General features: G+C 40.2%; 1 protein-coding gene across 3 annotated transcripts in view; it reads right to left on the bottom strand.

Moving 5' to 3' along the window:
- Nucleotides 1-2675: 2675 nt before the first annotated feature.
- Nucleotides 2676-20631, bottom strand: part of ATP13A3 (ATPase 13A3) — a 40110-nt gene continuing 22154 nt past the window's right edge. For 2 of the 3 annotated variants that reach the window (XM_054385700.1, XM_054385701.1), the window contains 17 exons: nucleotides 20143-20160; nucleotides 19898-20051; nucleotides 19690-19810; nucleotides 18130-18254; nucleotides 16589-16767; nucleotides 15672-15794; nucleotides 15509-15588; nucleotides 14796-14838; nucleotides 14590-14699; nucleotides 13490-13586; nucleotides 12463-12535; nucleotides 11469-11646; nucleotides 10713-10900; nucleotides 9582-9670; nucleotides 8633-8713; nucleotides 4368-4457; nucleotides 2676-2873 (listed from right to left, as the gene is read on the bottom strand). In XM_054385700.1, coding sequence (XP_054241675.1) covers nucleotides 2676-2873; nucleotides 4368-4457; nucleotides 8633-8713; nucleotides 9582-9670; nucleotides 10713-10900; nucleotides 11469-11646; nucleotides 12463-12535; nucleotides 13490-13586; nucleotides 14590-14699; nucleotides 14796-14838; nucleotides 15509-15588; nucleotides 15672-15794; nucleotides 16589-16767; nucleotides 18130-18254; nucleotides 19690-19810; nucleotides 19898-20051; nucleotides 20143-20160 — 1947 coding nt within the window. The remainder of the gene's footprint in view (nucleotides 2874-4367; nucleotides 4458-8632; nucleotides 8714-9581; nucleotides 9671-10712; nucleotides 10901-11468; nucleotides 11647-12462; nucleotides 12536-13489; nucleotides 13587-14589; nucleotides 14700-14795; nucleotides 14839-15508; nucleotides 15589-15671; nucleotides 15795-16588; nucleotides 16768-18129; nucleotides 18255-19689; nucleotides 19811-19897; nucleotides 20052-20142; nucleotides 20161-20631) is intronic. The other variant, XM_054385702.1, reaches the window with a different exon arrangement.

Below are 20631 nucleotides of genomic sequence, written 5' to 3'. Positions count from 1 at the left end.
CAGTCATTCGATCAAGTGGTAGTGCTTGGCAACTTCAGTCTTAGTGAGAGCTCCCTAAAACACTCTCCAAAGACAAGCCCATCTTAATAAGCTGTTTCTTTTCATTTGTTAGATAAGGCTAAGAAACTAGAATAAGAAAGACACTAGCTTCAGAAACAAGAGAAGCCAAGAGAAATCAGCAGTCTGGAGGAAATAGTAAGCCAAAGCATGTAAAATACAAATATTTTCTTTCACTTTTGATGGAACAGCCAAGCTAAAACGCTCAACGAAATGGAAAGCAAAAGCTTAGGTGTGTGAGGGTAAGTCACAGCTCCCAGGTCCAAGATGCATAGCTTCACATCATTTTCCAGCTAAAATACTGGGGGGAGGAGGGGTTTCTTTAAATTTGAATACTACTTACGCAGCTGAGAATTACTCTTCATCAATTATTCCATGCTACAAAGACTTTGTAAAAATCAGCACTGACAGAAATTAGCCAAGTGACTCCTGTTCATGATCAATGAATTTATCCAAGTCCACAGCTGCAGACCCCTTATAAAGGCTACTGATGTTGTTGACTGTTTGGGACCATCAGAAGCCAGGATAGTGAGACTTTTACGTTGCTCTGCTGAATGAATGCTAAGAAAACCACTTCCGAAAGGGGAAGTGCTCGTGCTCCTTAAAAACAAAACAAACAAAAAAAAACAACAGCAAAAATCAGGAAAAGAGTTGACAGCTGGACTGGAGGATAGTACACCATACACATACTATTTATGAGGAGCAAGTCCTAACAACTTAAACTCCCGAATTCTAGGAAAAAGTCTTCGGAACCACTTAGCACCACTTTTAAATTGCCCATTGGCACCGTGTGTTCAACAGTGTGAACACCATAAGAGGAGCAGCTGGGGGACACCATCCACACTGCCTTCCAGAACAGCACAAAGGAATTAGGTCCAACCTGAAAAATTTCCCTTTTGGAAACAATGCTGGAAGGGAATTGTCTCCACAGGAATTTAAAACAAAAACCCCAAACCTCGGATTCCATCATCAGGCTACACACACTTCAATGTGATCCCAGCCAGCCAGCAAGTCTGGGGCCCTCCTTCCAGTGCTTCTCTACAGAATTGTGACTTCTCCAGATGCCCTACCAAAGTTTGCAGGCTTCTGAACCAGTCAGTTGCATCTGGTCAGAGCAGACTGATCAAGAGTCGATAATTTATCACCTTCCAAAAGACCCCAAAGAAGGTTAGCAATTTGAAGATGGCTTGGAGATTAGCAATTGGTGATTTAAATAAGGAGGAAAAAAAATAAAAAAAGGAAGGAAAAAAAAGAAGAAAAGGTTTTAAGCTTTGCAGGTGAAGACTGTGTCTGCCTACATCTTTGCACACCTATTTTTCTAGTGGTCTTGTGTTTTGACACTGCCTGATGGCAAAATGATGTACCACTACCCCTAGTGCTTATGCAGCATTACTGACAACACAAGCTTTTATCTTGTTCCTTTTGTTCTTCTCCTTTTTCTTTTTTAATAAATAAAATCCACATAAGCTTCATAGTTCTGCAGCAAGACAGATTTTAGCTCATCTATTTTTCTCTTAATTGTTTCATATAGCTACATATAGTGCTTAAGATACTGGCAGACTCCTTGAAATGCATCATGTTCTTAACATGCACAAACCCCAAACATGGGCATGTGAAAATTCCTCCCTCCCACTCCCATTTCCCTTGCAGCAGTAACTCTGGCCTTACTACTTCAAGGTATATAGGAAAATTATCTTCAGATTTACAAATCAAACATGGTCCACAAAGGGATAATCCACCCCTTTTGCTGAAAAAAAGCAAGGTCTGTGGAGAAATGCATAGCTAAATGTGATAGAACTTGAGACGGAAAAATGTGGTAAGATTCTCCAGCTTTCCTTCTCCAAAAAGTTCAGAGTATAGCCAAAAGCTTCTTCTCCTGGAGGCCACCTAAACCCTTCCTTGAGACTAGATAGAAAAGAAGCTAAGAAGCCACCAGAAAGCAATGTGCTTTCTTCTTAAGGACAGAGCATATTGCCCCTCTAGCATTCCCAATTCCTGCTGCAGCAGACTAAAGAATTGAACTTAAAAATCAAAACATTGCACCTAGAAACACTCCTTACTAGTAGGGACAAACTTAGAGGTACACACATCAAAACTTTAGAACCGTTCTGAGGCACAAAGCTTTTCACCAGTGAACATCAAAATAACACAAACCAAAACAAAACAACCCAAAAAACCATAACACAGTTATGTGCTTCTGGTACGACCATGAAACCATTACATCATAAGGTTTACATCAACAGGTGCCTGGGTAAGCAGGTTAGAACAATGCTTGAGATACTCCAGGCTAATAAAGTGAATCTGTTTTAACTGCCCTGCAGTTTAAACCTTCAAATGCATCTCTTCTAGGAATTAGGAAATTTGAAAGGTGGTGGAAGGAAACAATCTTTTTTTTTTGTTGTTCTGCCCGAGAGAACCTACATTTTTAAAATGTATAGCCATAACATGTCTGGCTCTGAACTCTGGATTCAGAGAGACCAAAAAAAAAAAAAACCAAAAAAACAACCAGTTGGAAATATCTGCATTAGAATCTGATATTTAGTAGACTGCCATTTCAAATAAAGCCTTAAAATTACATTCTGAAGGCTAGTGAAGAGACATGCCACAAAGCTCTGCTGCTATGTTACAGTGATGATTTGATAGGAACCATTTTCTTGGGATGGTACTTTTGCTTCTGTTGTTGTTCTGGGTTTTGGTGGCCATTCTGGATCAACCAACAGTTCCTGAGCTAGATGCATATACTTGGCTTTTGGGGTCTTCTCTCTACAACCAAACAGGGAAGAAAGGAAACAGACTCCACAGCGATCCACAGCCTCCTGCAGAAAAGAACCAATTTGAAAACTGGATTACCATAAGAAAAAAAAAATCCCTATACAGTAAATTGCTAAAGGAAAATCTATCATTTCAGTTTCCAATTTGCTATTTCATTGTCATATTGAACCTAGAAAGCACAGTACAGGAACTTTTTTGTTGTGTCATCTCTTCTGTACTACGGCAGCAATGACATTTAAAAGAGCATGAAGTACAGTCAGGTACTCTGCATTATCACACCACCTCTGAGGTCATCAACAGCTTTTAAGCCTATTTTCTAATAGTTTCAAGAAACACAGGCATGACAGGTATCATTAAATGACATTACTGCTGAAGAACAAAAGCCTGGTGTAAAATTCCCAGAGTTCAAAACACTTTAAGCAGAATTGTTTAACTTAAGGCAGGCAGGCAGGCAGCCAAAAGTGGCAGACTTTAACTTGCTGACACTGTGAAAGCTACGTCCTACAGGTATTAATGGTTATTAAAACAGAAATAACTTACTGAACTCAAAGTCTTCCTTCCTATTTTTCCTCTCCCAGGCCTAAATATACATAACCTAACTATCTGGAGAAGAGAAACACCATTTCTCACTCTTAGGTCTGGATCCCTCTCACATCTCAGCCTATATTGTGCAGGGCTGACATTCTATTGGAGATGCATTCTATGGTGTTTTCCATGCTCTACATTTCTGTCAACTGGGGAACTGAACCAAATGTGAGCTTTAAGCAAAAGTTCTAGTCTTCCATGAACACAAAGTGATTTGTTCTTGAACAGCCTCAAAAGGGCAAATGTAAATCTGAAGTGAATACATTGAATAAAATTTAGTGCTGAGAAATAAACCAGGATCCTTCTAGCAAGAATGAATGTAAGACCAGCCAACAGGCTTAAAGAAAAAGCTAGTCTGTATGGGATTCATATGGATTTCCTTATGTAGCAGTAACAGGCCAGAGCAAGATTCATGGTCACCTGAAAAGCAGAAGCTAAACCCTTCAATCTCCTCAACCATCTTGCAGTAGCAATTGCATCCTTTCCTTTGGCATTTTCGTTCATTTAATTTGTATGTGCTGTAAATTGGTGCTTTCAGAAAACGATCCAAAACTCTAACCCAAACTCATTTAATAAAGAACTGGATTAGACTCAGCATCAGCAATTTTGCTTCCAAGCAAATCAAGACGTTCCCAGTTCCAGCACGCTAACTTGTGACAACACAGATAAAATTTGCCAATGTGCAAACTGAAGATAAAGCAAGAGAGGCCCAAAAAGCAACCCTCTGGGTTTGCGCTTTGCAGTTCTTGTATGCAGAGCTAACATTGAGTGTCAACAAGAGAGAAAAAGGTAAATCCAGAAGCCTTTTCCTTTTAATATTCTAGTTATGGAAATCTAATTTAAGCAATCTTAAGCTGAAAGTAAGGCAACAGGCACTTAACAGAGCACGAAAAGGCAAAACTGATTAATCTGCATGCACTCAAATCATGACAGCAAAATACTAGGTCTCCAACCTGAGGCGGCTGGGGTATGGTGAGGCGGTATTCTCCTTGTTTGTCTCGATTGAACACAACCTTCCAAAGGATCATATCAAGGAGGACATTCTGTGAGACATTGCAGTGAGTGGGAAGAATTAGAGAAACTAATGATCATTTGTTGTTAGTGTGCACATCACAAACAAAACCCGAAACAGCATGTTAGGCAGAACTAACCCAGGTGAAACGGAGAGTTCACGTTACTTGTCAGTACTTCAGTGCTCAACATTTTCATTCTTAGAGTGCTCACATGACATTTAAGGACACAAACATGTACTTGAAATCAACAGCAACAAGGACCAAAAACTGCATACATCAACACAGGTAACATAAATACACATTCTTAATGCATTTCCATCCTCCAAAACACCTGCGAAGCATCGGACATGAGGGGCTTAAAGCAGTTGCCCCTTGAATCATCTTTGACGTTATAGAGTGCTTCATGCTGGAGCTATGCTTTGTTTGTAGTCTGCTTTAAACCAGTGGCATTCCCAGACAAGCTTCAGTGGAGTGAGAAAGCTGAACCATCAGCAGGAAGTCTGGCAGGAATTCTGTAAGAGCCATTCCACACTTTGGAACAGAGGGCAGAAGCTGCACAGTATGTTCAGAACATCTGCTTATCTTCAGACAGTTGTGAGGGCTGACTTGAGAGCCCTCAACAAATGGAGCAGAGGTGTGAACCTCTTCCATCTTCCATGGCCTTAAGCCTACATCTCTGATCTTTGGACAAGTTCCATTTCTAACACCTGAGTGATTTTGGCCATTGAGAAGTGGACCTGATTAGCTGGATTTTATTGTATACCAGAATTTTATAATGCTTTTATAAAGGACTTGCCAACAAATACTCAGCTTGTTACATGTTCATTCTTTAAGCCAATCTGGTTTAAGCATGTCTGTACCAGGCACAAAGGGTAAGGAGGAACATCTGCTAGGATCTGCCTTTGTTGTGCAATAGTTTCTATCATCTGGTAGAAAGAACATGCCTGCTTTGGGAATCTAGTCTGGCACCCACATGGAAGGACAACCACAGCCAGAAACCTTCCCTGTTGTTGAAGTAATGAAAAAAAGGTGTATGATCATAGTGGGAGACACAATGGTGTCAAACTGGCAAGTGTGACAAAAGAAGATATACCCAGTCCCTCACGTGTTTCATCATTATGAGACACTTCAAGTCTCAGCAGAACAAACTCTAGGTGATACACATACAGATAACCTTGGTAAAATAAGGAGATAGCACCAGCAGCTTTTCCTAGACACTCAGAATACAATCTGTGGTACCCAGTAGCTCTGTAGTGAATGGTTTGGCAAGCAGAAAGTCCAGCCAGGCAGAGAAGGACATAAAGCCAACAAGCTACAGTAGAAGTGAAAGAAACTTCTACACAACACATTGGACCTACTGAGTTTTAAACTGGGGCGATGCTGTTAAACTGGAGTGGGATAGATTTGGGTTGGACATAAAGGGGAAGGTCTTTATAATGAGAGTGGTAAAATACTGGAACAGGTTGCCCAGGGATAGGGTTGAGGCCATGTCCTTGGAGAAGTTCAAGATCAGTTTTGATGTGTCTCTGGACAGGATGATCTAGTTGGAGGTGTCCCTGCTCGCTGGAGGGAGGTTGGACAAGATGACCTTTGAGGGTCTCTTCCAACCTGATGCAATCTGTCAATCAGCACCACATGGAAGCATTACAGGGAGCCCAGAGTCATACTTCTGGAGTTGAACAAATACAGTTCAAAACTGGGACAAAAGCAAGTTATGGAAGGTGAAGTGAATATCATAAACCAAAGTTTAGGGCTTGAGGATCACTGCTGGACAGCTGCTGTGCAGTAAGACAATTTACTCTCTGAATAAAACATTCAGCTAACAGTGAAACTGGAAGAAACAGGTTTCAAGACAAAGTAGGAGATCCCAAGCAATTCAGGTCAATAAAACTAAAGTCTATAGGTACTTCTGTTGTGCTATTCGAGTATGGGTAACAAGATAAACAGGAAAGCCTGTTTGAAAGGAACATGACAAATCATCCTGTCAGCTTTGGCAATGACATTTATGTGACTAAAGGGTTCACAGATGCTAACTCAAACCTGCAGAGGAAAAAGAGGAGGGTGGGGTTTAAAGAAGAGGCTGAAAGCAAGAGCTTTACAGTAATTGGATTGCTGAGATTCTGCTTAGTAGAAATTCAGAAATTTATAGATTGATGTTGCAGCTAACAAGGCCCGGAAGAGGAACCTTACAAACATTTAAGACAGAGGAGAACCATTTGTTTGAGAAGGGCATGTGCTGGTACATGGATTGACACAGAAACATCACCAGAGTGTGCAAAAGTTAAAGATCACCTGCAGAGCAAAGTAATTTTTCCAGCAGAAGGTAAATTTCTCTCAGTAACACTTTTCCCTGGACTGAAAATTGTAACCATCACCAAATGTTTATACTCCCATGTATCAACACAAGGAATAATCTCAGGGCATCAAAAGACCTGATTTCCCAGGGATGGTAATAAAAACATGAAAACTGACTAAAAAAAATCCAAACAAACAAAAACTCCAGTAAACAGGAAAAAAAATATTTCCATCTAGGAAGTTTGGTTTAAATTTACTGGAAGACAAAAGAAAGCCATGATTCTGCAGCTTCAGAGTAACTATTTTGTTTCTATAGCAAAGACAGCAATATAAATAAAATGCAACCTGTAACAAATAAAAAGGAGGCCAAAAAAGAAAGCTATTATGAGTTTAGTAGTAAAAAAGTCAAAGAAAGAAAGGAAAATGTCACAAGCAGGGTTAGAGAAAATATAAGACAATCTGAGAAAGGCATAGAAGGTTCAGAGAGGATGAACTTATTAATAACAAGACAAAGGCCACGAAATTAATATGTACTACCATGTTTTGGAAGAGACATGTTTATCTATCACCTGTCATGTGAAAACACTAAAAAACACATTCCAACAAGCAGCACACATGGTAAATTCTATTTTGAACACAAAACCTTGATGATTTTGATTCAAATATCTAAAAACAAGCAAACTTTGGTTGGCTTTAGTCTTAAGTCAGGAATAAAAGGGAAAAATAGTTAATTGGAAAGAATATTGATGCTGTAGTAATCTTCAAACGGCAAAATGGTATGATCCAAGCAAACATTATGTTGGTTACCTTGCTAAGCAACCCTTCACATAGTAATGGAAATACTGACTGGATTCTGCAGAAAGTGTTATACTCTAAAACCAGTTAATTATAGCATGCAAGGTTGAAAGGCTTCTTCGTTTGGCAGGGGAAAAAAGTGACTAATGGCTGCAACCAAAACTCAGATGTATTCAGGTTGGAAAGAAGGCATCAATGTAACAGGGAGAAGATTTACTATAAGAATAAATATCTGACTTTCTATCCAGACTCCTTTTGGAAGTATCTGTCAACATAGGGTACCTGGATGAAAGGTAGGGCATGTTTCTGCCCATATTAAGTTTGGAATTATACAGCAGAAGAGGTCAGTCTACAGTGACTGACTTTGGACAAGCTCAGGGCTGGAAAAAGAAGATCTGCATGAACATCTCTACTTCTCGACTCACAAAGCAGTTCTTTACCATGAGGGTGGTGGCACACTGGAAAAGGAAAAGGTTGCTCAGGAAGACAGTTGAGGCCTCATCCCTGGAGATATTCAAGGTGAGGCTCGACAGGGCTCTGGGCAACCTGATCTAGTTGAGGATGTCCCTGCTGACCGCAGAGGGGGTTGGACTGGATGACCTTAGAGAGATTCCGTCCAACCCAGATCATTCTATGATTCTATGACATGGATCAGATTAGATGAACAAGTTATATGGACTTGTATTATTCTGACCAATAAGCTATGCATATGATGATGGATATGTAACTGAATGAAGGTGGGACTCCCCTAAGGATTTGATATAGTTCTTTACTATGTTATGTTATTCTTAAACAATTAATGCAGCAAATAAGTCAGGAGAGCATTGTTCTATGAGACAGCTGAAATAAGCCTTTCAAATTTCCCCCTTCCTTCCTATTGTTAATAAAAAGGGTTTAAGAAGTATGCTTTTAAAAAAGAAGACTTTGACACCTTCAATGTAGTCTACAAGGATGTTTTCAGGAATACAAATGTAATAAGGGGAGTCTGCAAGTTTAGCAAGAAAACAGTGGCATGCTGTGAAGAGACTTTCTACACAAAAGACAAACATGCTTTCTAAAGAAAAAAAACCCCAACACTTAGGAGAGAAGCCTTTTGTTCCATTTGAGTTTCTTACCTCAGTCAGCACAGACACAATTGCATTGAGAACAACAACGACGAGAATTCTTAGGCGCCACTCGTATGGCACACACACCAGCTGGGAGAGAATGTTGGCAGATGTTAACAACACATATGAGGTAAACATCTCAAAACAAGCTCAGCTAGACATTCTTCCTCCCTCCCACCTAAAGATCACAGGCTCACAGGATGTTAGGGGTTGGAAGGGACCTCTGGAGATCTCCCAGTCCACCCCTCCTGCCAGAGCAGGACCATAGAATCCAGCACAGGTCACACAGGAACACATCCAGACAGGGCTTGAAAGTCTCCAGAGAAGGAGACTCCACAACCTCTCTGGGCAGCCTGTGCCAGTGCTCTGCGACCCTTACAGTGAAGAAGTTCCTCCTCACGTTGAGGTGGAATTTCCTGTGCTGTACTTGCCATCCATTGCCCCTTGTCCTATCACAGGGTACAAGTGAGCAGAGGCTTTCCCTTCCTTTCTGACCCCCAACCCTTAGATATTTATAGACATCTTTTAGATCCCCCCTCAAGTCTTCTCTCCAGACTAAACAGCCCCAAGTCTCTCAGCCTCTCCTCGTAAGGCTCCACCCCTTAATCATCCTTGTAACCCTCCGTTGGACTTTCTCCAGCAAATCTCTGTCCCTCTTGAACTGGGGAGCCCAGAACTGGATGCAATATTCCAGGTGAGGTCTCACCAGGGCAGACTAGAGAGGGAGGAGAACCTCCCTGGATCTGCTGGACACACTCCTCTTAATGCACCCCAAGATCAAATTGGCCCTCTTGGCAAGAAGGTCACATTGCTGACCCATGGATAACTTGTTATCCACCAGGATTCCCAGATCCTTCTCCAAAAGTTAAAGCTCTGAATGGGTCAAAGCCTGCCCAAAAGGCAGCCAATGAGTTATCCTAAGGAGCACGGACATCTGAATATCTCTGCTGAATCTTACCTCAAGAAATGCATCAATAGATTCGACAGGATGCAACATGATGAAAAATATGAAGACATAAAGAATTATCACAGATATAACAAACAGAACTGTAAAAGAAGAAAAAAAGAATTAATCAGAGTTTTACAGTTTTTTTCATGTATCATAGGTTCATTACTTCCTGGAAACCACCTCTTTCCTCCCTCTAAACCACTGCCAGGTGGATTTGCATAACACAAGCTGTGCTGATAGCCATAAAGAGACAGCAGGTCAGACCAAATTTCTCACTGGCAGAGCTGAAACACACACACATAAACTTCCACAAACAAAGCAACTATTAAAACAACTTTCTGCATTTAATACTTCCCTGCTTCCATCTCTGAATCCACAGAATCAAAGTACTGTCAGGGTTGGAAGGGACCTCAAGGATCATCCAGTTCCAACCCCTCTGCCATGGGCAGGGACACCTCCCACTAGATCAGGTTGCTCAGAGCCACATCCAGCCTGGCCTTAAAAACTTCCAGAGATGGAGCTACTACTGCCTCCCTGGGCAACCTCTTCCAGTGTCTCACCACCCTCATGGGGAAGAATTTCTTCCTAACATCCAATCTGAATCTACCTACTTCTAGTTTTGCCCCATTGCCCCCTAGTCCTATCACTACCTGACATCCTAAAAAGTCCCTTCCCAGCTTTCTTGCAGCCCCCTTCAGATACTGGAAAGCCACAAGAAGGTCTCCTCAGAGCCTTCTCTTCTCCAAACTGAACCAACTCTCTCAGTCTGTCTCCATAGCAGAGGAGCTCCAACCCACTGATCATCCCCATGGCTCCTCTCTGGACATGTTCCAGCATGTCCATATCCTTCTTGTCATAGGGGCTCCAGATGGGTTCTCATCAGAGCAGTGTAGAGGGGGAGAATCACCCCTCTCAACCTGCTGGCCACACTTCTCTTGATGCAGCCCAGAATACAGTTGGCTTTCTGGGCTGCAAGTATACACTGGTACAAGCATACCAGAAGGTAACTGTACTATGGTTCTCCCAGCAACACTATTACAGCTGAAGTGGCACAACACAACTGCAAGCAAGACATGGCTAAACAAGACACAGTCACTTGGGAGTTTTACTCAGAACAGTGTATAGTAGGAAAGGACTTACAATTTTTGTAGCATGGCTGTCTAAAGGGTTTTCCTTTAGAAAAGACAATTGCCACTATGAGGTACTGAAAGCTGGATATAAAAAACAAAGTTGTGTTTTCATAATTTTTAATGTAATGTTCATCATGAAAAGTCTCATTCTCGTGGTGTGCAGAGCTGGTGTTTGTGGCATCCAACACATTACAGGCACTACAAGATTAAAAAAAAACCCAAACAGGTAGTAAGAAGCAGTTCAAAACTGTGGTAAGGAGATAGCAATTTTTGTGAATTCTGAACTTCAGGTTCTTTCATGCTTCCAGCTTGTACATTTGCTAAATGAACTGTCTAGAAGCTATCACTGCAGATACACTTTGAAGACTGGTAAGAAAACGCTGCAATCTCAAAAAAACCAAACCCAATAAAATATTAAAACACATCTTCAAATTAATATTTCTGAAAATTATTTAGTGGAACACTGGCAAGAAAACAAAACTTTATAACGGAGTTAAAATAGGTCTGAACCATTCATTTCAAATTTCAATCTCAACTGTCCAAAATTGAGAAATGTTCAGACCCTGCAGTCTGTCTCTGACCACTGTCTAACTCCTATATATATGTTTGCACACAAAGTATTTGCTAGCAGACTAAGAAGCTGCCATATAGAAGCTTTATTTACCAAAGTTCCCCAAGGGGATCGATAAAAGAAGAGAGCACATTATTGCCTGTAGCAGCTTTCCAATCGTTACTGTATCCTTCCTGGAGCCACTGAAACACTTACTCAGATTCTGGTGTCCAAGGCTCATACCAAGACTGCTGTTTGACCCAAAAAAACCCAAAGGTTTGGAAAGCAAGGCAGATGATGATCTGAGACAAAACGGAACAGAGAAGTGGACCTGAGATGAGACCTGATGGAGGCCTTCGCGCAACAAGCTCCTTCCAAGCAGGGTTCAGACTCACTGCAAAGAGAAAGGAAACCCAAATTATGCATTACATCATTATGGTTTTCCAGAGTACCCTTGTTCACATTCTGTGGAATTAGAATGGCTTGCTCATGACATCACTTTAAAAACTAGTCCAGAACTGCAAGCGTGAAGCCGCTCTGAAAAGATTATACTGCACAAGAGAATAATGCCACAGTGCCTTCTACTGGCTGGTTACCCTCAGCAGCACAGGATGGCAAGGGACAATAATAAAAGCCATGAGACTTAAGGAATGAGTGGTGTCTGGCCAGATTCCCTCTGTCTGGCACAAGGACTTACAGCTCATCTCCTCAGTTTTGGTCTGCCATTGCTCCAAAGAAGCAACTTCTATTAAACTTGCAAACAGATTTCTCCTGTTAGGCCACTACATCTGAGTGCCTGGCTCATGTGTGGAATAAGCTTCCAAGTATAGCATTTTGTGGACAGAAGTTCCACTAAGCATGCAAGAAACCAAACCATTTGAGAAAGATGACACTGGAACAATGTCTGCTTTGATCCAAAATCAGTTTCCTCATGTCAGTAGATATTTATGACTTCCTGTACTGTGAAGAAAGAACTACTTTTCATAGCCACAACTGGCTTTTCATATGATAACTTTTCACAAACTTCAAGTGAATCTAACTCAGTAGACAGTGATTTGGATTTTTTAATACATATTAACTGTAGTAGCTGTAGCATCTTAAATATAAGAGTGCTTACTCCAAATAGCATGGCATTAGATATTGAAGAAAATCTGACCAAGTGGAAACTGCTACATAGAAACCAGAAGAAGTGCTTCAGAGGGATACTTACTAGTAAAGACAACCACCAAAATGATTGCCAAATCAATGAAGAGAAACTGGAAATCTCCCAGATTGCTCAGGATCTAGACAGAAATCACAGCTGAAACATTGGTAATTTCTTCACACCCGGAGACATCTTACAGTGACACTCCTGTGGCATTAATTCTTTACACTTCACTCTACGAACAAGACAGCCTCTTGCCAAACTGGTTTGCTTTAACTGCAGGAGTCTTGACTACCCTACATTTCACAGATCAATTCCTGAAGTATGAAATAATTTCAGTTTCAAGATAAGCAAGCTATGTTTAACTGAAATCTGTAATCAGACTTTTATTACTGAATTTTACAAACCAGTGAAATAATAGCTTAAGCCCACAGTTCTGAACACACCATAACCTTACTATGCAGTCATACAGTTGTCAGAATTTCCACCCCAAAGGTCTTTTAATACTTTGCAAGTTTAATTTACCCAGAAAACACACTAAAATACAGGATTTCTATCACAAGCCACATTGTGAATCAAATCATGTTAAATAGGAAATATTCCACTTTGCTTTTCCCCCCTCCTAACTTCCTACTTGCAAGCTGCTCTCTTCCAATCCTCACCTAAAAGAAATGTATTGGCCTTTAAATCAAGTCAACCTATTTTAAAATGCTGACAAGTATAAGTTCATATGCTTATTTGGACTTCCCACTGTAAAGACTTCCTGTTCACAGGCATAAGAAACATATGGCCATGGCATTTCAGGATATGGTTTAATGGTCATGGTGGTCTTAGCTTGATGGTTGGACTCAGTGATCTTAGAGGTCTTTTCCAACCCAAACAATTCAATGATTCTAATGTTTTTCATACAGTTACTATTAAAAAAAAGACAACAAAGCAAAACACACTGTCAATACTTTTAGTTCAACAGCAGTTTTTAGAATGCAGGTGTTATGTACTCAGAGACACTTGCAACAATTTATATTAAATATCTATGAAATTTCAAATCTCTGGATTATGTTGGCACTGCTTTAAGCACTTAGAGAATACTTACAGAATATAGCAGAGTAACACTGATGTACTGGATAATGCTGTACAATGCCATGAACTTAAATACACAGAAGGAAGTTACTAAAGCAGCACGGCCTTCCCTGTCAAAACAAATGCAATCGTGTCACTAGAAAGCTTCCTGCACAAGCAGTTAAACTCTGTTTAGCAAAACGTTACTGCAATCAAATACATCAGCAAACCCTGTGAGGGACATGAAGGTGAACATACACAGAGAAAGAGGGGTCAGAATGATACACTTTCAAGTGCATCAGAGTTGCAAGCATGCTTAATGAGCCACCACCTTACTTCAGTGTTCCTTGCACTTTTTCAAGTGCATCAGAGTTGCAAGCATGCTTTATGAGCCACCACCTTACTTCAGTGTTCCTTGCACTTTTTCAAGTACATCAGAGTTGCAAGCATGCTTTATGGGCAACCACCTTACTTCAGTGTTCCTTGCACTTTTTCAAGTGCATCAGAGTTGCAAGCATGCCCTATGAACTGAGCCACCACCTTACTTCAGTGCTCCTTGGACTCTATGTGGTTAGAGGTTTTAAAATGAAGGTCTGCTTGCAAAAGCTTCTTGTGAAGCGCTAGTTTACTACACAGATTGATTGAACATGCAGTCAGCCACAGAGCTGCTGACTTTAGAAATGCTTCTGATTACACATTACTTCATTAGTTCCACACAAGACTTAACAAGATTCTTCTCTGGATGACCTTTATCCAAAATTATTACCTAATTTCCAATTCTAGAATCAAAAACTGGACACATTCTATTTAGAAAATTTGTTTTCTACTTAATATAAGGCTGAGCAGTTTGCAAGCAATTACCTTCTTCAAGATATCACACACAGCCTTTATGGAAACTAACACAGTCACAAAGATAAATTACATACTAACATGTAAAAGCTCACTCACACTCAAAACCCCCAACTTTAAAAGGACAAAAACACTACATCATGCTATGGCAAACCTTTGCTCAGAGTACTTTCAGTAAGGAAACACAACTACTAAAAATGAATGGCTTGTTCTTTAATTCCAACTGGCTTCCTACAGCATCAAATAATATATTAAGATAGGAGAAGTTACAGTATGTGGCATTACCTGATCAGCTTTGGCACACAGGAAATACTAGGTGTCCTGGAAGTGAATGGTGATGCCACAGAAGCTTCGAGTTCAGACAAAGATATACCACCATGTGCCCTCTTCAGTGCCTGCCAGTTAATGTTGAAAGAGAGAACAACTGAAACTTGCTCTCAGCTGTAAAATTCAACTGAACAATTCTGTATGGAAAATAAAACAATACTTACACCACAGTCATTTGCTCCATCTCCACACATGCCCACATAATAACTATAAAAACCAAAAACAGATGTCAGTATTCTGCACCATTCCCTAATCACCACTGGTTTAGCTTATTTCATTATATACTTCTTTGCTATTTGACTTGTTCAGAGTTTGCATCATAATGAGTGATCAGTAATACTGAAAGTGAATACTGTTGCCACTACACATACAAGGAGTAGATAGAAAAATCACAAAACTTAGTCAGATCAAGCCAATAATACTTATCAGCCCTCTATCATTCCAAGGTGGTCTAAAGCATCTTTACTCTATGCAGAGAGAGATCTTTGTAGTATTTTGTATACTGACACCAGTAGACAGCAGTACACTGACCATGATCTGAACAGAAGTCACCCGCTCAGACTACTTCCATACACAGAAGACATTTGAGGAAGTTGTTTGCTAAGCCAAGCGACCAGGTCTATAAAACGTGTTTGTCAGTTTAGTTATTCATCTTTTATAACTTCATGAAAAGCCTGGAACTTTCACAACCAGCCAGCAGATGGTACTACTCTCATTCTTACTCAGCTAATAGGCTGATTTACTGACTCAAGGAAATTAGATTAGCACACAGCCTCTTTCATGTGGCAAGACATCTAGCAGTAGATGTAATTGTTTAATCCTATCACACCAAACTCTTGTCAACCCTTCTGCTTTCTAAGCTTAAGCAAATACTTACTCTACGTTTTGCAAAGCTTCCACCAGCTGAGTTTTCTGATCGGGTGCCATGCGAGCAAACACGGTGCCATGCAACACGAGCTGGAAGACGGAAGATTCCTTAATGCTCAGAGGGAAAAATCTCTTCACTATCTAAAGTGTCCATGCTTAAGTAAAATGCTTACCTTGGGTACCAGGTCCTGAAAGTGCTCCAAAATCACTGCAAATGACTTCCCATTCATTGCAAAATGGTACTTGGTCATCTGGAGATCCTCAAGGCTTTCATGGACCAATTTAACTGGAATATCCTACCAGAATCATAGAATTGTCAAGGTTGGAAGGGACCTCAAGGATCATCCAGTTCCAACCCCTCTGTCAGGGCCAGGGACACCTCACACTACATCAGGTTGCTCACAGCCACATCCAGCCTGGCCTTAAAAACCTCCAGGGATGAGGCTTCCACCACTTCCCTGGGCAACCTCTTCTAGTGTCTCACCACCCCCATAGTGAAGAATTTCTTCATAACATCCAATCTGAATCTGCCTACTTCTAGTTTTACTCCATTCCCCCCAGTCCTATCACTACCTGACACCCTAAAAAGTCCCTCTCCAGCTTTCTTGTAGCACCCTTCAGATACTGGAAGGCCAGAAGTAGTTTAATACTCTAGCTGTAGTGTATTTACATTATACACCTTGTAATTCCTAACATACTCAGAGGGGTAATTACTAACACAGTCAATACTAGGGGAGGTTACTAAGAATGCTGCTTGAAAGAAAACTTTATACAATGAAAACACTTTAATAATAGGAAAACATGGATTAGCATTTCAACTACAAGCAGCTAGAACAGTCTTAACAGAACGAAATGCAGAAAAAACCTGGCTCCTGCACAACTAAAATATTAAATGCCATATCACAGTTATAAAACTGGCTCCCCCAGCTGTTTTACTATTTTGGTATTTTAAGACCTGAAAGTTAACTAGAACATCAATTTTGATTTGACACTTGGCAGCAGATTTGCTATTTAAGAGAGAAAGATGAAAAGAAACTCACTGAACAGTAAAACTTAACTGCTTATACTCTAAGGGCAATCCTCAACTTACCTCTGAGTTTATGGCTGGTGATGAACTAGTGCATTTTGCAAGGGTATCTGCATAATGCCAGTTGATCCTGGCAGCCTGCCCATCCTTTGGAGGTAGTGCTTCAGCAATAATGACCTTATCCTGAGGTAGAATCATTCCACAGTCTCTGGCCACAGAGATAGCAGTTAACATGTTATCCCCTGGGAAAAGGTTTCAGTTAGAAAGGGTTAATAACATCTACTGGTAGTCCACGTAAGAAAAAAGCTAACAAAGTCAGTTTTAAACTGGCCTAACACAGGAGTGACGACAGGAGGGCAAAACAAGCCTACAAACAAAACTCAAAGCCTAGCTTGGCAAGTCCCTCTACAGCACTAACCTCATTAGAGGTTTTTGTCTGCTTCCTTCAGCCAGGAAGAACTCCCACTAACCAAATTTTTGTATATATTGTAAATCAGGCAGAAAACTGCAGTCATTTAAAATATAATTTTTTTAAACAGGGTCAGAGAAACACTGAGTTGGATTGCTGGCCCATCAAAACATTATTCCAAAGTTGCAATACCTCTGATTTAAAAAGGCAAACACACACAGTGCATGGAAAACACTGTGCACAGATACCCAGCCCATATATGAGGATACAAGTCACTCTTACAGAAAATCAAATAATAAACCCAATACAAACTGTCTTAGAGTATAATTCAAAATGGTAGAGACCCTCAGGAGGTCATCAAGTTCAACTTTCTGTCATAAGATTAGACAAGGTTTTCACACTGAATCACAGAACATTAAGGTTGGGAAGGGACCTCAAAAGATCATCCAGTCCAACCCCCCCGACAGAGCACCATCACTTAGAGTAGGTCACACAGGAACATGTCCAGGTGGGTTTTGAATTATCTCCAGAGAAGGAAACTCCACAACCTCTCTGAGGAGCCTGCTCCAGTGTTTTGTCTCCCCACAGTGAAAAAAAGCTTTCCCTTATGTTCACATGGAACCTCCTCTGCTCCAGCTTACACCCATTGCCCCTTGTCCTATGACTTTACATTGCTGAGCAGAGCCTGGCTCTATCCTCCTGACACTGCCCCTCACATATTTATAACCATGAATGAGGTCACCTCTCAGGCTCCTCCGCTCCAAGCTGCAGAGCCCCAGCTCCCTCAGCCCTTCCTCAGCAGGGAGATGTTCCACTGCCTTCAGCATCTTTGTGGCTCTGTGCTGGACTCTCAAGCAGTTCCCAGTGCTTTTCACCTAGTCTAATCTAGAAGACCTGTAAGGTTTTTCACCCTTCAGTTTAGCACAAAGTAAGTGCATGAAGCTAGGGAGAGAAAACTACGCAGCAGAATTAATCCCTATGCTGGTTTCTGACCTGACTTACTGAAGCCACCCTTTCATCCCCCAAAAAGAAACAGATCAGTGTCTGAATAGTCTCACAATCCTTTCTAAATGTCTTGCTATAAACACAGCATAATCCTAGCCTAATGACACTAAAATTTTACTTCATGCACAGTAATTAGAGTAAGAGCAAAAGAGATGGATTTTTGTCTGAGTATGAAGGCTGCCACGCTAACCTGTGACCATGACAGTGCGAATGTTGGCTTTATGCAAATCTTCAAGTACAGCAGGGGTTTCTTGCTTTAGCTTGTTTTGCATTATAATTAACCCCATAAAATCCATGTTGCTTTCAATAGCATCTCTGTAGAAAAGGAGGCAAAGATGAGAACATTAGACTTACAATTATTAGATATAGCTTCAAGAGCCTGATTTTCTGTTTGTCAAAGTAAAGGGCAATGTTAATTTGTAACTGTGAAAAGTGAAGGATTTACTTTTTATAAAGTGACCTGAAAGATTTCAGCACAAAAATCAGTTATACTTATTTCCCAGATTCACAGAATGGTTCAGCTTGCAAGGGACCCTCGCAGATCATCTATTTCCAACCCCCCTGCCATGGGCTGGGACACCTTCCACTGGACCAGGTTGCTCAAGGCCTCTTTCTACAGCCCTCACTCTCAGTCCAGCAGTGATAAATGAATGATTACAAAATACCATTTTTAGATTTTTAGATTTAGATTTGGACTAGATGACCTTTGAAGGTCCCTTCCAACCCAGACCATTCTATGATTAAGTTTTCTGACTTGGTTCCTTTGTAGCTGAAAACCAGTAGGAAAAAACGTGGTTTCTTCTCGTGAATGATTTTTAGTTTCTTCCATGAGAACTCTAAATTACACTCTCAAAAAGGTTACCACTAGAAAAAGTGCCCCAAAGCTGTGCCCACAGCCAAAATTTAAGATTTGTTTAGAATGTACATCTCTAAATTTCAAAATTAGCTGAACTTTAACATACAATCATCTTACCATGCCCAGTAAGATTAACAGGCATCAGCTAATTAAAGACAGCAACTAATTAACTTTGAGAGTAACACGAAAGTCAGTGTATTTGCAGGTTTTGAGTATTACACTGCTACTAGATTTTCACACCTGAAACTGACAAAAAAAAAAACCCAAACAAAAAACATTTCTCTGCTTTGTGCTGCTTTTCAAAAAGTTCACAGAGCTGACAGGAAACAACAAAGCCGAAGCAGTCACCTTCATAGCGATGCTATGCTTTCAAACACAATGGAATAAGAAAGCATTATCCACAAAATTAGGACCACCTGCAAAGCAGTTAATGGGAAATACTACTTTTTAGAAGAAAGAAACCTTTCTACCTTCCAAACCTTTCTGATAGGCTTTGGAATTAGAGAAATGGACATTCTGCCTGCAGTTGGTGAAGAAATTAAATCAGACGTACACATGAGGTCTTTTTACGACGTGTCTTAATCTTTAAGAGACAGAAGCATGTTCAAGTAACATAGAAATTAGATAAGGTTTTCTGTCATGTTAGCATAAGCAGCTACAGCTCCTTTCAGGCTTAAAGATGATCCTCATAATTAATTTTATTACAGAAAAACTTTTCTATGTTAGTATTGTCCAGGGTACAAATAAAGAATACACAGAACTACACGTGTCAGGATAGAAGAAAGCTAAAGAGTAGTAACTGCTTTAAACAAATATAAACACTACATAATTAATTCAAAGCATGCAGCTTCTACAGCTTGTTGCTTATTAAAAAAAAAGTGAAGTCACTCTTACCTATTAATAGTCTGGACTTTGTGCCATGTAAGCTTAGACTCCAATTTTCTGTGAGCAAGAGCAATAACTCGGAAGCCCTGCTTAGTGTATTCCTCCAGGACACACTCAAAGTCAACAGGAACTTTAAAAAAGGCCAAGTTTAGAGTTATTAAAATTAGTCATATTACAGCTAAGGTATACAAGAACCAAAAATAGTTTGTTCCTTTACCTGTTTCCTGCTTACACAAGCTGGCAATCACTTCAGGGGCACCTTTCATGTAAGCATCCATTCTCTTCTCCCCTAGAACTCTGGCTATTACACACATGCGCTGCAAAACTGAAGAAAATGGAAACTGGCGCACAATTCCAATCTCATAACTGCTCTGTGTCATACAGGAAGGAAGGGAGAAAAGGGTTACATCCACACACCTTCCAAGACAAGAGGTACAAGCTTAATTGAAAAAGTGTACTTACCGAGAGCTCAAACAACTCCTAAAAAGAAAAGAAAAATACACTTAAGTTCGTTATTATTTGCTCAGTTACAAACTATTTCCACTTAAATCACCATGAGAATCAAAAGCAAAAAAATCCACCAAGAGTATCCAAAGCAAAAAAATCACCCAGTGAATCGAGAGCAAAAAAATCCACCATGAGAATCCAAAGCAAAAAAAAAAAAAAATCACCCAGTGAATTGAAAGCAAAAAAAAAAAAAAAAAATCCACCAGGAGAATCAAAAGCAAAAACTCCAAGAGAAGCAAAAGAAAAAAATCCATCAAGAGAATCAAAAGAAAAAAAAACCCATCAAGAGAATCAAAGAAAAAAATCACCAAGAGAATCAAAAGAAAAAAATCCATTAAGAGAATCGAAAGCAAAAAAATCCACCAAGAGAATCAAAAGAAAAAAATCCATTAACAGAATCGAAAGCAAAAAAATCCACCACGAGAACAGAAAAAACACCAAGAG

Source organism: Indicator indicator, chromosome 13 (assembly GCF_027791375.1).
Source record: "Indicator indicator isolate 239-I01 chromosome 13, UM_Iind_1.1, whole genome shotgun sequence".
NCBI classification, from domain to species: domain Eukaryota; kingdom Metazoa; phylum Chordata; class Aves; order Piciformes; family Indicatoridae; genus Indicator; species Indicator indicator.
Note: the sequence above shows the minus strand (reverse complement) of the source record. Positions and strands in the feature narration are given on the sequence as shown.